The sequence below is a fragment of the Aspergillus ibericus genome (assembly GCF_003184845.1).
Source record: "Aspergillus ibericus CBS 121593 unplaced genomic scaffold BO80scaffold_41, whole genome shotgun sequence".
Lineage (NCBI taxonomy): Eukaryota > Fungi > Ascomycota > Eurotiomycetes > Eurotiales > Aspergillaceae > Aspergillus > Aspergillus ibericus.
This window is the reverse complement of record NW_020292139.1, coordinates 47,818-63,263: the sequence shown is the minus strand read 5'-3', so window position 1 is coordinate 63,263 and position 15,446 is coordinate 47,818. Positions and strand designations below refer to the sequence as shown.

At 52.4% G+C, this 15,446-nt stretch overlaps 5 protein-coding genes across 5 annotated transcripts; 4 read left to right on the top strand and 1 right to left on the bottom strand.

The window, feature by feature from the left end:
* Positions 1-220: 220 nt before the first annotated feature.
* BO80DRAFT_457847 (nicotinamidase) lies at positions 221-979 on the top strand (the record flags this gene model as incomplete). The annotated part of the gene is made up of 2 exons (XM_025722247.1): positions 221-271; positions 320-979. The coding sequence occupies 2 exons, from the start codon at positions 221-223 to the stop codon at positions 977-979; spliced, it is 711 nt and encodes a 236-aa protein (XP_025572126.1).
* A 749-nt stretch (positions 980-1,728) lies between these two features.
* Positions 1,729-2,730, top strand: BO80DRAFT_362986 (GIG1 family protein; the record flags this gene model as incomplete). Its single annotated transcript, XM_025716079.1, has 4 exons — positions 1,729-1,993; positions 2,060-2,242; positions 2,314-2,498; positions 2,590-2,730. 4 exons carry the CDS (start codon positions 1,729-1,731, stop codon positions 2,728-2,730), a joined length of 774 nt encoding a protein of 257 aa, XP_025572125.1.
* A 995-nt stretch (positions 2,731-3,725) lies between these two features.
* BO80DRAFT_427851 (OSBP family protein) lies at positions 3,726-5,633 on the top strand. Its single transcript, XM_025720116.1, has 7 exons — positions 3,726-3,891; positions 4,002-4,107; positions 4,168-4,278; positions 4,345-4,623; positions 4,673-4,922; positions 4,969-5,282; positions 5,333-5,633. The coding sequence occupies exons 1-7, from the start codon at positions 3,777-3,779 to the stop codon at positions 5,580-5,582; spliced, it is 1,425 nt and encodes a 474-aa protein (XP_025572124.1). The 5' UTR covers positions 3,726-3,776; the 3' UTR covers positions 5,583-5,633.
* Positions 5,634-6,780: 1,147 nt separating this feature from the next.
* On the top strand, positions 6,781-11,978 carry BO80DRAFT_413739 (P-loop containing nucleoside triphosphate hydrolase protein; the record flags this gene model as incomplete). The annotated part of the gene is made up of 13 exons (XM_025718072.1): positions 6,781-7,104; positions 7,155-8,274; positions 8,427-8,576; positions 8,626-9,350; positions 9,405-9,567; positions 9,619-9,951; positions 10,001-10,124; positions 10,173-10,244; positions 10,295-10,345; positions 10,397-10,461; positions 10,519-10,558; positions 10,604-10,729; positions 10,790-11,978. The coding sequence occupies exons 1-13, from the start codon at positions 6,880-6,882 to the stop codon at positions 11,976-11,978; spliced, it is 4,383 nt and encodes a 1,460-aa protein (XP_025572123.1). The 5' UTR covers positions 6,781-6,879.
* Positions 11,979-12,165: 187 nt separating this feature from the next.
* On the bottom strand, positions 12,166-15,320 carry BO80DRAFT_427849 (putative DNA excision repair protein (Rad26L)). Its single transcript, XM_025720115.1, has 2 exons — positions 15,183-15,320; positions 12,166-15,120 (listed from the first exon to the last, which is right to left on the bottom strand). The coding sequence occupies exons 1-2, from the start codon at positions 15,298-15,300 to the stop codon at positions 12,206-12,208; spliced, it is 3,033 nt and encodes a 1,010-aa protein (XP_025572122.1). The 5' UTR covers positions 15,301-15,320; the 3' UTR covers positions 12,166-12,205.
* Between the last annotated feature and the right edge of the window lie 126 nt (positions 15,321-15,446).

Sequence of the window (15,446 nt, the reverse complement as noted above, 5' to 3'; positions counted from 1 at the left end):
CAAGATGCACGCCCATCGAGCGGGGTCTAAGGCTAGCCCGGCGATATGATACGACAATAGGTACCTACATTTCTTCTCGTTTCCTCAACCCAGCTGACTGGTTATCTAGTAGTCGACTGGCCTGCATACAACTATCCTAGTCTGAGACCGTCACCGACATAATCGAACACTCAAATCCAACAGCTGCAACACTTGAACCATCCAGCTAACGCCATCCAAAATGAAAGCCGCTTTGATCGTCGTGGACATGCAAGAGGACTTTTGCCCTCCCGTCAGTCATCCCTCAACCTATTATACAATGCTCTACTAACAACCCCAGAACGGTTCCCTCGCCGTGCAAGAAGCCCGCGACCTAGCCCCAACCATCAACACCCTCCTCGCCCACCCGGGCTTCACCCTCCGAATCGCCTCCCAAGACAGCCACCCCGCCAACCACATCTCATTCGCGCCCAACCACCCCGCCCCCAACAACCGGCCCTTCGAATGCCACATCGAAATGGCCAACCCGGCCCCAGGCAAGGAATCAGAAACCAAACCCCAACGCCTCTGGCCCATCCACTGCGTCGCCGGCACCAAGGGCGCGGAAATCATCCCGGAAATCGACACCGCGAACATCGATCTCTACGTACAAAAGGGCATGGATGCCCGGGTGGAAATGTACTCGGCGTTTGCGGATGCGTTTGGGAATCTCGATGCGGAGGTGAATCGGTCGTCGGTGGATGTGCATCTTAAGGGGGTTTTGGAGGAAAGGGGCATTACGGATGTGTTTGTTGTCGGGGTGGCGGGGGATTATTGTGTCAAGTTTACGGCGGTTGATGCGGCTAGGGCGGGTTTGAGGAGTTATTTGGTCGAGGATGCGGTGCGGTGTGTTGATCCCGGGTTGGGGTGGGAGGAGGCGAAGAGGGAGTTGAGTGAGGCTGGGGTGAGGGTCGTGAGGTCGGATGGGCCGGAGGTTGCGGGGTTGGTTGGGTCGGTGTAGTGATGTTTATAGAGGTTGGAGTGTGTAGGTTATGAATCGGGGGATGTGATTGTGGCGGCTGTATGACATACTTGACGTGCATATGTACATGCTGTTGTGACAGTACGGTGTACGGAGTGCATCGTCGTAGGGACTTGGCTACTGTGTAGGTAGAGACCAGGATGTGCTAGTCCGAGTGGATCACCGCCACATGGCCTATAAGTACAGTGTTATAGGGGAACTCTGGAAGGATGGTAGTTCGGGATTGCTAGGGATGCGTTCTTGCTTTGTTGAAGGACGACCGTGGATAGCGACACAGCCAACCCTGGCAGGGATATGACAGGGCTCCACAGTGGAGTTGCGGACGTTGAAACGGTCTTAGATCATCGGTTCTCGACCAGATCGAAGAGACAGAGACCACAGGATAACTAGCAGTGTTTATACATAGTAAAAATCCCTAGGAATCCTCCTGGTCGCCTACTTATTGTTTCCCCTCTCCTTAATAACATGACCCGTCAATCCCTTCTGGAATGGGTAGCGGGGCCTGGCTGACTTCCAATAATCAATAATGCATCGCCACCGCATCCAGAATCGGTCAGCGTGATATCAGCTCTCCCTTGGTAATCTGGACAGCTGGATCGGTTGCTTCTCTCTGCTTCTCTCCTCTCTCACCTTTGTCTTACCTACGGGTTATAAACTAGATGTCCGACACTCAATAAACTCGCCGTCTTTAGAATCTAGTCTGCCTTTCTTCCGTCCATCCGGTCGCCATGTCGTCCACCACTGCCACCTTACGACCATTTCACGAGACGTTTACTTCTCCGGAGGTAAAGACCTCTGCTGCCCTCCTACGCTCAGCGACCAGTCTCCCCTCCAAGTCCCTATCGTACTGGCTCGTCAACGTACCCCCTTACCAATGGACCGCAGAATGTCCCGGCTTCCTACGCGACACCTCGCAGAAGAACATCGAAATTCTCTCGACCCCTGACGAGCAATATCGGAGACAGGGGTGGGAGCTAGTCAAAGACATCGTCCGTATGTGGGTTGGAGCCGTGCGTTAGGGGGTGGGGACCCGAAGTGGTGTGCTAACGGCGATGACAGGGACCAACCAGATTGATCGGTTTCAGCGTCTCCCCAGCGATCTGAGGAGGTATCTCGAGTACAAGGAGTATATTATCGCGGAGTATGGGTCGATTATGCGGTTCGTGGTGAAGGAACGACTGCGCTGGGGTGAGGGAACGGTCGAGGATTTGAAGCCGAAGGGGCGGCCATTTGAATATGCCGGTTCGTTCGATCGCACCTGCTCTGTTCGTTATTGTTGCGATGAGATGTGTTCTAAGCAAGCTGTCACGTAGAGGACATGCGAATTCTGTTCAATGACTGGCCGTACGGGGTCGAGGACGGCATTGTGCATTTGGTGATATGGACCAAGTTCGAGCTGGAGGATGACCCGGCCACGGATGACTTGACGCCACGCGCGCGCCAGGAGATCGAGGAGTATGTGCAACGGACGTTTTGCTCACGGATGCCGGCCGACCAGGTATGTGTGTTCGCTGTCCACAGAGAAGATTGGCTCTGGGGGAGGAAGAATGTGGGGGACATTGCTTTTGCTGGCGCTAATGTGGGCGCAGGTCATCTGGTTCAAAAACTGGAAGTCATTGAAGTCGGTGCATGCCGTGGAGCATTTCCATGTCATGCTCCATCATCCCGATGCGGAATTTCTGAGGGAGATCACAGGTGGCGATGCGCCGCTGAAAAGACAGTCGGCGTGATTGAGCTCGCGATGTAGATAGATGCGGATGGGGCCTAAGACTAGGATCTAAAGATTAATACCAGCCATCATAATAGAGAATCATCGAGAGCGATCGTCGGCGCTGCTGACTTGATGGGCCCATGATTTGCGTAGTACGTATTCGTATCGCTTGTCATCTGTCATCCCCACCGCCAAGCCTGGTGCCCCTCAGGATCGGGCGTTCCTCAGCGAGGGGTTGTTCAGCAAAGGGAATGAGCATGAGACCAGCGAGCAGAGTCTGTATATAAGTCCGCTGGAAGATGTTGTGTCACTGTGATGGATGGGGGGAATGGCTCCGGGAGAGCAGCGCAGGGGAAGAAGAGGGAGCTGGGAATCAAGGCAGTCCCATCAACGTCATTCATCGTCCATCCAGATCGGCCAGACACACCGTCTCTTGTGGCCACCAGCAATATTTATTGCACGGGGAGCCCCGGCACCGCTGGTCGCTCTGTTGCGCATTGGTGGTGGTTTCTCGCGAATTTGATCCTGACACTTCCGAATACGACCTGGCTGAAATTATTTGTGGTTGTTTTGACTATTATTATTCACATCCATCGCTTGGTCGCTTGATTAAAATTTAATTAAGTCCACGATAATAAAAGAAACTGAAAAAAAAAGGGATCAGGACCCTAGAGGAAATTTCCCAGGCACCGACACGCCCAAAGCGACACCAGATACGAGTCCTACCCAAGTACCAGTCCGAACTCTCCGGTTGCATCAGTTGCTTCAATCCCTCGCCTAGATCTTTAAGCAGGAGAAAAGACAGGAACCACGGAACAGCATGCCCATCTCCGTCCCGCACATCCGCCATCGCTCGTCACTTTCCAGTGAGTAGTTAGTGTTTGCGTGGTGAACTCTGCTGCCGTCATCTTGTTACTCGTCCTGTGCTGCTCCTCCCACGTCATCCTGCGGCGGCCTCTACTTCTGCTGCTGCTGCCTCACTCCGTCCTTTTTTTCCCTCTTCCCCTCCTCTGCCTTCCACCGGCTTGCTTCCCACCCCATCCGCGCATCTCTTCTGCCACCATCATGTCCGCTGACTGGGGCTCGTTTTTCCATTCTTCAGGTAATCGTTCACACGATGAACCCAAGGCTGAGCCCGTGAGCGGGGACGACGAGGTCGTCGAGCCCGACCAGGGAAATGGTATGTAGTCCACCTGGACATCCCAACGACGACTGAAGGGAAATCACACCTACGTCGGCAACCCTGCAAATAATCATCTCAAAATTGTTCACGCCTGCTAACCGTTGCAGTCCTCTCCCACATCATCTCCCAGCTCCGACCGGGGGCTGACCTCAGTCGGGTCGTCCTGCCCACCTTCATCCTGGAGCCCCGATCCATGCTCGAGCGCATCACCAAGTATGTCAGAACACCTGCGGCGCCAAGAAGTAGCGACTAATCTATTTTCTTTGCATTCAGCTTCATGGCGCACCCTGAGACCTTGCTTCCTATGCCCACCATCGATGATCCCCTCGAACGATTCGTCTCCGTCGTCAAATTTTATCTGAGCGGATGGCACATCAAACCTCCGTATGTTCTCATACATTCTGAATGATTCGCTGTCGCTGGTTCCGGTCTCGCTGACATCTTCCGCAGAGGAGTGAAGAAGCCGCTGAACCCGATCCTTGGAGAGACCTTCACCTGCTACTGGGACTATCCCGATGGCACCCGCGGATACTACATTTCCGAGCAGACCTCTCACCACCCGCCCAAGTCCAGCTATTTCTTCATGGCACCTGAGCACAACATTCGGATAGATGGCACCCTGAAGCCCCGCAGTAAGTTCCTTGGGAACTCGGCCGCCAGTATGATGGAGGGTATTGCTATTCTGCGGTTCTTGAACCGTGGGGAGGACAAGGAGAAGGGCGAAAGATAGTATGTGGATCTCTATGCGCACGATTATGACAACGCTAATACGGCTTAGCATTCTGACGCAACCGAACATGTACGCCCGCGGCATCCTTTTCGGAAAGATGAAGTACGAGCTCGGCGACCACAGCTATGTGCGGTGCCCGGAGAACAACCTCGTTGCGGATATTGAGTTCAAGACCAAGGGTTACTTCTCTGGCACGTATAACGCTATTGGTGGAACCATCAAGAACGAAAAGACGGGAGAGGTCTACTACGAGCTGTCTGGTCTCTGGAACGGTGAAATGCACATCAAGGATGTCCATGTAGGTGTGATCCACCGTACGAAAAGCCATGTCCTAACAGGAACAGACCCACAAGAAGGATCTCCTCTTCAACGCCACGAGCGCGAAGCATACCCCTCCTTCCAGCAGGCCCATTGAGCAGCAGGGCGAGCGCGAGTCGCAGCGTCTGTGGCACAACACCGTGAAGGCCATCATTGCGCGCAACCACGAGGCGGCTACGGACGAGAAGACGAAGATCGAGGACCGCCAACGAGAGGAAGCAGCGAAGCGGGCCGATGAAGGCGTCGAGTGGCACCCCCGCCTCTTCCGACGGGTGCAGGGCGGGCCCAACGGCCCGGACGAGGGAGAAGAGGATCTGGACTGGATCATTAATGCTCAAGTGTAAGTTGCTCGGTGAAAGCTGTATTCCGCATGGAGCTAACCGGACCCAGCGATTCGCATAACCCCGAGGTCGCCATCAAGCAGATTCTATCCATTGCCCCTATTCTCGAAGGTCAGAGCGAGCCCTCCCAGTTCCAGATTCCCGCGCATAAACCCAAGGATTCCGTTACGACATCCGAACCGGCCAACGGCGCTGACTCCGTCCCGAGTCAGACTAGGAAGGAAGTGGAAGAGGCAGTCGAGCGGAAAGACTCGCGGACGTCGGATGTCGATGCCTATGTCGATGCCAAGGAGAACTAGGCAGCCTGCTTCGGTGATTCCAGTCGGCATTGCCATGTCAACACTGGATCTTCGGAAGATATAATGGCTAGGCACCTGGTAAAGGCAAATAGAAGTGAAACATAAATTAGAAAACAGGAAACAAAGGTAGGGCGAGCCGTGATTTGGATCAGCATGGTTGACCTGACATGCTCGAGGTCATGGCGAGCAACGAGTCCGGCCAACCACAACCTTGGAGACATACCCAAATGCCCACCATTTCCATCAGATCGATTACACTGGATACCCGATTGATTTTATATTCAAGGAACATGCGACAAAAGTTGAAAGAGGGACAAGACAGGATATGGAAAAGTGGCGGGGTGCGCGATGCTATTTGATATATGGGATACATATCATCATCATGTACCCTGACGTGGATGGGCACTGATACAGCTAGCGTTTAGGTGATTGATTTTTAGCATTAATATAGACTATGGTTGTGGATAATACATAATATTGACTTGATGTAGCGGCGAATCCCTTTCTTGCCAACGCCATCCAATGGTGTCTGGCACGAACATGGCCAATTCTATCACATAATGTCTGTTGTAGTCAAGAATGATCCGACTGGCCCAAGTCCAAGCTGTACCCGGATAGCCAGCCCAATAGCCTTTCTACTTGTGGAAAATGCACAGTCCATTGAGCGGTTCGCTCTATACTAAGGTGCATAAGTACCAAGTCGGAGACTTGGGCATCGGGCCATGTAAAATTAGCTCTCAGCCTCGCAGTAGTTGAGCGTTAGTAGAACTGTTGGCCAATCACCTCGGCATGAAGCCCGACGGTTTCCGACGGAAGGCTCCCTATGCGTCTTTCAACGTTGTCATTTCTAATTGTGTACCTACATAGTAAATGTAGTCCAGGGCTTGAGAAGAGTGATATACACGTTGAGCCACCGTAGCAAGACCTTCACTAACGTTGAGATAGAAGATTGGCCTTTTTTGAACTGCGAAGGACAGGTCTGGTAACCTTGTAATATCTGGAATCTAGGCTAGACAGGGATCCAGCCCTGGCTAAAGTAGTAGAACCTAATTAGCTACTCTATCCTAACGCGATCTAGACCTTCAATAACGACCTTCACGGTGATTGGCAGTTGCCTGGGGAAGTCCAGAGTCCAGATAACAAACGCGCAGCTGGTTATCAATGGCTTCACGACCATCCACTACGTAACTTAGCGCATCTAATCCTTGTCACCCCCATATAATCCCCTTATTTCCCATCTATTGGAGCATCCTTTCTCCTGACTGTCCCTGTTGCTTCATGCATTGCTTGAAATGACATGGATTCAATCAATAAATCAGAGGCCTGCATTCTTGCAGATGACCACTTTGGTCCCCAGGTCCAGGTCCGCTGCCGCAGTTTTGATTTCACCGTCACCTTTGAGCAAAGCATTCTGTCTATACTTCCTTCAGTGCTATTCATTGCTTCAGCTGCTTTTAGGATCGCTCTTCTTTACAAAGCGAGGCCTAAAGTCAGTGCGAGACTATCGCAACACTTGAAGCTGGTCAGTACCATACAACCTTGTTTTCTGGATAATCCAACTGACTCTTTTAGTCTCTGGGTATAGTTTTCGGCCTCCTGCAACTGACCCTTCTGGTACTTTACATTCTACCGCAAGATAACAATCAGCAGCCACTGGCAATCGCATCCTTGGCTCTATCGGTGACAGATGCGGCATTCCTCTGTGCGCTCTCGTACTTTGAGCACGCAAAGGCGATTGGACCGTCGACTGTGTTGCTCACTTATCTTTTCCTGTCGGCCTTGCTCGATGCGACTCGGCTTCGAACTCTGTGGCTGCTTGGTGATGGCGGGTTGCCATTCAAAGCGATTTCGTCTACCAGTCTAGCGGTCAAATTGGCGATTCTCTTTATCGAATCGCGAGGAAAGACGAAACACTTTCTCGATGCAAAAGACACTAGTCGGTCTCCTGAAGAGACGGGAGGAATCTTCACCAATGGCTTGTTCTTGTGGACTAACCCGCTACTTTTGAGAGGATTCAAGAAAGTGCTCTCTTTAAGTGACCTCTATCATCTACCACAGAACTGTGTGGTTATTGGGCAAGACCAAAGCTTCAGGGAGGCGTTTGAAAAGAGCCAGGTTAAGCGGTATAGGCTTGTGAGAGCTGCTTTGAAGATCTTCAAGTATCAGCTAATGTGGCCGGCTATTCCCCGACTGTTCCTTCTTTTATTCACCTTGCTCCAGCCAATTTTGATGCTGAGGCTACTTCGATGGCTAGAGCAAACATCTCATCGTGATCACGACATTGGCTACGGTATTCTAGGCGCCTATGTTATGGTGTATGTTGGTTTGGCGGTCGCTACTGGGTCATATTGGCGGCTGCAGCTACGATTCATCACACTGCTCCGAGGAACTTTGATTTCAGCGATATATCAGAAGACACTCACGCTGAACGATGCGGATGCAAAGAAGGCTACGGTATCCTTGATGAGCACCGATGTGGAGATGGCATGCAACGGATTAGAGCAGGTACATGAGATTTACTTCAGCCTGTTGCAGATCGGCATAGCAACTTGGCTCTTGGAGCGGCAAGTCGGAGTGGCGTGCGTGTCGCCTGCTATCGTGGCAGCAGCTTGTGCTATTGCCACCTATAAGCTCTCACAACGTGTTGGTAAAAGCCAGAAGGCATGGCTGGAGGGTGTGCAGCAACGGCTGAGTAAGTATACCACTTGAATGGTGGGACAGTCGCTGATATTCTTCTCAATTGCTTTCTCCACATCGTGTTCAATAGATGGTCAAGCTGGCCCTTTCTCTAGGGTAGATCATCTATTGAACGTGTCTTGGAGAGAGCATGAGAAATCTCTACAGATGCTACTTCATCGGTCTTGTCAAACATGAAAACCGTGCAAATGTCCGGGTTCGCAAAGAACCTTTTCAAGAGAATTTACGATCTCCGAGATGCTGAACTCAATTATGCGTCGAAATACCGTACGATCCTTGTGTGGGTTATGGGTTTGGGTAGGTATGGTCCATATCATCAAGGGTTTGATCTGACCTCCATACACAGCATACGCTCCTTCGGCAATATCGCCAGTTGTTACCTTGACAATCTACGCTGCCATACGATCTGACACCTGGAGTGCATCAAGTGCATCTCACATATATACTGCAATTTCGTTGATAGGCCTCATATCCTCACCTCTCGTTGCTGTCTTCCAACAGGTGCCTATGGTTGTAGCGGCGTTAAGCTGCTTGGACCGAGTCGAAAAGTTCCTCGCACTTCCAAGCCACAAAGATTACCAAGATTCAGCCAGTCTACATGTGTCCCAGATCGAATCGAAAAAGCAGGCTACAGAATCCATCACCGTTTTGCCAGATCAGAATGCTGTAACCATCCACAACGCAGACTTCTCGTACCCTGATTCTTCGTCCACCGTACTTCAGGACATCGCTGTGAACATCCCACGGTCACAGCTCACTCTGATCATGGGACCCGTTGGCAGTGGAAAATCCGCATTCTTGCGAGCCATAATCGGTGAAATGAACTTGCTTACAGGCAGTTTTCAAAGGGACATTCAGAACTGTGCCTATTGCGACCAGTCTTCCTGGCTTCAAAACGAGACCATCCAGAACAACATCATTGGTCCCAGTCAAGACTTTGACAGTGAACTCTACAAGAAAGCAATATGGGCCTGCGACTTGGACCACGACTTGAGCGAGATTCCAGAACAGGACCAAGCGAAGGTTGGAAGCAACGGAGTCTCACTGAGTGGGGGACAGAAGCAGAGAATTGTAAGCAGTCATTACCTCTTAATATAGGTATATCATCTGACATCGTTGTTGCAGTCCCTGGCCAGAGCGGCATATGCTCGCAAAGAACTTATTGTCTTGGATGATAGTTTCAGTGCCCTTGATCCGCGGACAGAGGAGAATGTGACACAGCGTCTTCTCAGACCCAATGGCCTGATGCGAGCGAATGGTCAGACCGTGATTGTTGCTTCTAGCAGAGGTAAGTAATGGTTAGAAGCGATGATTCAATGATTGACACATGCTATTTTAGAAGGACTATTGCCGTACGCGGATTTTATTATTCTGCTCAACGACGATGGCAGGATTCAAGCCCAGGGGTCTCCAGAAGAGATGGCACCGCTTTTCACTACTCGAAAGAAGGGAATCAACTTTGAAGATGAATGTTGTGTCACCGATCAAATAACACCGTCCACCCCCGACTCATCCTCTCAGAAGCATGAAAAGCGTACTGAAAAGAAGGAAGACAAACCCGAACTTCCAACCATTTCGGTATACCTTTCTTATTTTCGATCAATGGGCCTCTGGCGGGGACTAGTCCTATGTGCTTTCCTAAGCCTCCAGACATTCTTCTCCAAGTTCCCAAGTACGTCCGTCCCAAAGCCGAGGAGAATGATGACTTACAGAACATCTAGCTGTATGGCTTCAATGGTGGCTGGACGGGGATCCATCCACTATGGGCGGTTCATATGCCAAGTATATCGGGATCTACAGTTTCTTCCAAGGCGCGGCCATGATCTTCACCCTTCTCGCTGCTTTGTAAGACACATTCTAGCCTTGTCATGTTCACCACTGATCGAGATATAGTCAGCAACTGCGCGTCGTCATGCCAAGAACAAGTCGGTATTTTCATACTCGGCTCTTGAAAGCAACTATAAGGTGAGCTAGACACACTTGGATATGTCAATGGATTGATACTAATGTTGTAGGTTGCCCATGCCTGCTTTTAGCTTGATAGATACGGGGTCGATTATGAACAGGTGCGTGAGCTGTACTTCACTGTTAGAGAATGGGGTTAACAGACAGTTCAGGTTCAGCCAAGACATGCAATTGATCGATTGGAACTTGCCAGTGACGTTTTTGAATGCCTCAGAGGGTATCCTGTCTCTGTCTGTATGACATAGCTTGACTATCTAACCCTATCCTCTTACAGGCGCTCTCGGGACCCTAGCTCAAGTCATCATCGTCGCAAGGTAAGTATACCATATGATATCCTAACAAAGTCTTAACATATCCAGTTCCTTTCCCTACATCTTCATTGCCTTCCCAATCCTCTACACCCTCGTCTTCGCCATCCAACGATTCTACCTTTGCACCTCACGCCAAGTACGCGCCATGGACATTGAAGCCAAGAGCCCTCTACTGTACGTCCCCCCATCCAATCCCCAACAACCATCTAAATCCAACACCAACACAACCCACAGCACGCACTTCCTCGAAACCATCACCGGCCTACACACCATCCGCGCCTACAACTGGCAACAGACCCACCAAACCACCTACACCACTCTCCTCAGCGCCTCCCAACGCCCCTACTACCAACGCTTCATGATCCAACGCTGGCTCAACCTCGTCCTCGACATGGTCTCCGCCGGCGTGGCCATCCTGGTCGTCAGCCTCGCAATCACCCTCCCCACCCGCTCCTCACTCGTCGGTCTCGCTTTGGTGAACGTTATATCCCTGAATGAAACCCTCCAACTACTCATCCTGCAATGGGCGGTGATGGAGATTTCCCTTGGATCGATAACTCGTCTAGAGGAGTTTACCGTCCACGCCAAAACCAACGCCGAGAAGACTCCCAACCCAACTTCCCAAACTACAACTACACCCACAGCCATACCCACAGCATGGCCCACCCAGGGCACAATCGAATACAAAGCCCTCACAGCACGCCACCACCCCTCCGGCCCGGACGTACTCAAAAACATCACCCTCACCATTCCCGCAGGCAGCAAAGTAGGGATCTGTGGCCGGACCGGTAGCGGGAAAAGTAGTCTCATTTCAGCCTTATTCCAGATGATCGACATCACGAAGGGATCTATCCTCATCGATGGAATCGATACCGCAACACTAGACCCGGAAGTCGTTCGAGAGCAAGTAATCGGCATATCCCAGCAAAGTTACACCATCCCGGGTGTTTCGCTTCGGGAGAATTTACTCTTAGGCTGTCCTGACCTAGATGAAGAAGGGTTAAATAACAACGACTCACACCTCATCACCGCCCTAACCAAAGTCCACCTCTGGCCCACAATCACCACCCACGGACACAATCTCTCCTCCATCCTCAACAAAGACCTCACCCTATCAGCAGGCCAAACGCAACTCCTCTCTCTTGCGCGCGCGCTCTTACGGCCCGGGAAGATCGTGGTGCTGGATGAGCCGGGGAGTTCTCTTCCTGCGGAGATGGCGAAGTTGGTGCACAGGGTTGTGGTGGAGGAGTTTCGGGATCGGACGGTGCTGGTGGTTATGCATCGGGTGGAGAGGCTTTTGGGGTTTGATTTGGTGGTGGGGATGGAGGATGGGGGGGTGGGGGAGGTGGGGAGGCCGGGGGTGTTAGTGGGGAGGGAGGGGGGCCTGTTGGGGGGGTTGGTGGGTGTGAGTGCTGGGGTTTGAGATGAGAGTGTGGTGGAGTTGGGTTGGGGGGTGGTGGGGATAATGGTAGTTCATCTCTTGCTGCATCCAACTTCAAAGTCATGGGTATTGGTTGATAGGGGGTTATACTGGTTGAGAGAATCGAATATAAGATAAGACTGGAGGGTATCATTCGTACTCTTGGTATAGGTAGGTAGTAGTGGGTATATATGTCATAACCAATGTCCGATCCAGATCGATGCGGTATACTATAAAGTAGAAAGTTTCTCCCGTCGTTCCGTATACCACCGTTCCAAACAAGCCCGGCGTTGTGCCTGGGTCATTCCCTCTACGACGAGCGCAAACTCGGTTGCATTCGGGAAGCCAAACCGTTTCGCCATGCTGCAGAATTGCCGTTTCATGACGCCCTTCGGGGGATGGAATTTGTATTTGATGGGTTGGTTGGTGGTGGAGGATGACTTGCCGCGAGACTGGGACTGGGATTGAGATTGCGATCCTGCAAACACTTGCCTGTCGAGGTTTTTGTTCTCGTCGGCGAGTTGGGCGCGACGGCTGAGGTGTTCTTCCACTTTCGAAGATCCGATGACTTCGTTGTTGAGGTGGGTGTATTCGACCCCTGCGCCGGCTAGGATGGCTTGGATGGGGTCGTGCTTGGTGTTGATGGGGGTGGTGGGGGTGGATTTGGAGTCGGTGTTCCCCTCGCCGCGGATCATCGCGGCGAGTTGGCTCATGACTTCGTTGGTGTCGTCGGATTTGCCGGTGGAAGTTGAGTCAGAAGCACTGGAGTCCAGGTCAATATCAATGTCCATGACCTGGACGCCAGCTTTGCTTTCGGCGACGTTGGTTTTGTTGACGATGTCACGAAGGAGAATATTGTGGTTCTTATATTCGAACATATTATTCAGACCGAAGAGCTCGCCCTTTTGGTCTTTCTTTTCTTGGACTCCTTTAAAGTAGCGTCGTTCGGAGCTGGCGTTGTAGCCGATGTTGGCCTGTTGTTGTTTGTAGATCTGGCGGGCATAGACGATCTCTTCGATGGTGCCGGCGGAGATGAGACGGAAAACTTCGACATCGCGGGACTGGCCGATACGATAGGCGCGGTCTTGCGCTTGGAGGTCATGCGACGGATTCCAGTTGGGGTCGACAATGACGACCTTGTTGGCCGAGGTGATGTTGAGTCCGACGCCGCCAGAACGGGTGGAGATCAGAAAGACGAATTGGCGGGGGTCGGAGTTGAACTCATCCACCACCTTGGTGCGTTCCTCGTAGCTCATGGATCCGTCTAGGTAACTGACATTGTAGCTGGTGTAGTGGAAGAGCATCTGGAGCATCTTGAGCAGGCGCACGCTGTGGCTGAAGACGAGGACCTTGTCGCCATTGGCGTGCCACCATTTCAACAGACGGCGAAGGACCTTCCATTTGCCGCAGAACTCGGGATTGGCGTAGTTGACAATCGAGTCGCGCGAGCGGTAGAGCTTCTCCCATTGGTCTGGCACGGCCAGTTCGAGCATGTCCTTATCCTTCTCCTGCTTCTCGTTCGAATCAGCCCCCTGCGGGATGAGGATCGCAAGGTGGTTGCTGAGTTTCTGCAGCACCGCAATCGCGGGGAAGACGTAGCTCCTCCAGGTTCCCCCGGATGGCAGAAACTGGCGGCAACACCAGCCGGCTTTCTTGCGGGAACCGCAGTCACAAAGGTCGGTGGAGTGCTTAATGTAGCTGATGATGTCGCTTCCCAGGAGGTTCTCGTAGGCGTCGGCCTGAGTGTCTGTCAGCGGACAGAAGACGACGCGGTCAACCTTCTTGGGCAGTTGGTCTGCAATCAGGGCCTTCATCCGGCGGAGGAAGAATTGCGGGAGGAGGTTCTCGACCAGCTTCTTTGCCGTTCCCCGAGCCTTGCGCAGCTGGTGGACCGTGGCGTCGTGCGACTGACCGATCCGTAGCGGCTCAGAGATGGTCTTCCTCCAGACCGTCACTGGGCCGAGCTTCCCTGGGTTCGTCCAGTTCAAGAGTGTCCACAATTCCTCATACTTGTTCTGAATGGCGGTTCCGGTCAAGCCAATCCGACACAGCGCGTTGATCATGTTCATGGCCTTGGTCGTCTCGGACTTGCGTTCCTTGATGATATGGCACTCGTCCGCTATCACACAGTCCCAGTCGACCATGTTTACAGCATCTTTATTATGGAGATAGGTACTGTACGTGGTGATCAAGATCTCTAGTCTTCCAGACCTCGCAGCGTGAAGCGCAAGTTCCTTGTTGTCCCCATGATAGGTGTCGACATGCCACCAGCCCCAGCGTGAAAGCTCGGCCATCCAATTCGTGAGCAGAGTGCCTGGACAGACGATCAACGTTCGCGGGTACCACTGATCTCGCCCGCTTCTCCGCACTTTTCGCATCCGCTTCGCGTCTCTCTCGTCCCCAGTTTTCCCGTATGCCGCAGTGAGAAATGCTATCACCTGCACCGTCTTCCCCAGACCCATATCATCTCCAAGGATGCCACCTTTTTGGTAAACAAACAGCTCGTGCAGAAAGGCAGCCCCATCAACCTGGTACTGGCGCAGCCATTGTGCGATTGGGGCTGGTATCAGGCCCAACGAGTACGGCAGCGTCATGTCTTTGTATGGGTTGCATGGAGTCATGTTCTCAAAAGCAGGCTTCTCCTTCAGAAATTCCAGCCGCTCGTCATCTGAGAATTCGACATTGTCATAGTCCGGCGGCAGTTTCAGTCCCGACTGCTTGAGATGCTCGGTCCTCCGGTCGAACTGCGATCGGCGTTTCTGCAGGTAGTCGGGGAGAGTGTATTCCATCAACTCATCCTCAGACGATACCTCCTCCCCATAATCTCGCAGAGGCCGTCTCGGGCGGGCTTTCCCATCCGATGATGGGAGCCGGCCAACGAAGGAGTTTGCGGTTGCGACTCTGGTCACCTTGGTCGGTCTATTTTTCAAGTTGGCGGTGCTGCGCTTCCGTTTAATGGCCTTTCGGTTCTTGAACTCTCGGTACGCGGCCTCCCCCTCATTCACTGACTCGTCACCCGTGTCTGTTTCGAGCAGGTCCACCACCGCAGGGGCCTTTTGGTCGAGTGGTGAGGATTGCTCGATCTTTGCGATAGTGGTTGGCCGGCGTGGTGTCACGGTTTCGGGTTTGGGGGTATGGTCTCTACCTAGGGTAGTCGATGCGTTAGATATGTCCTGCTATGGGTATAGATAAGATGCGGAGACCGACTAGCGAGAGACAGCGAAGTCGGCTGTAAGACCAACGGGCGCACCCCGTCGAGATCATCATCGTCCTCTGAGCCGACGGTGGTGGCATCGGTATCCTCGACTTCCCAGCGTGAACCCATGTCAGCTCCAGGGGTAACCGACAAACAGGGATGGCGAAAGAGAAATGCAGACAGATTGAAGATGAAATGCGGAGACGCGATGGACGGCGGGCTTCCCGATTGGGCAAGCAGCTGACCGAACTGAAAGAATTCCGCGCCGAAAAGTC

What these genes read in the sequence shown, in the direction of transcription:
- BO80DRAFT_427851 (XM_025720116.1), top strand. Translation starts at nt 3,777, where the DNA reads ATGTCCGCTGACTGGGGCTCGTTTTTCCATTCTTCAGGTAATCGTTCA. An exon ending in GGATGGCACATCAAACCTCC is followed by an intron (nt 4,279 to 4,344) that starts GTATGTTCTCAT and finishes CATCTTCCGCAG; the next exon opens with AGGAGTGAAGAAGCCGCTGA. An exon ending in TGCACATCAAGGATGTCCAT is followed by an intron (nt 4,923 to 4,968) that starts GTAGGTGTGATC and finishes TAACAGGAACAG; the next exon opens with ACCCACAAGAAGGATCTCCT.
- BO80DRAFT_427849 (XM_025720115.1), bottom strand. Translation starts at nt 15,300, where the DNA reads ATGGGTTCACGCTGGGAAGTCGAGGATACCGATGCCACCACCGTCGGC. An exon ending in GACTTCGCTGTCTCTCGCTA is followed by an intron (nt 15,121 to 15,182) that starts GTCGGTCTCCGC and finishes CGACTACCCTAG; the next exon opens with GTAGAGACCATACCCCCAAA.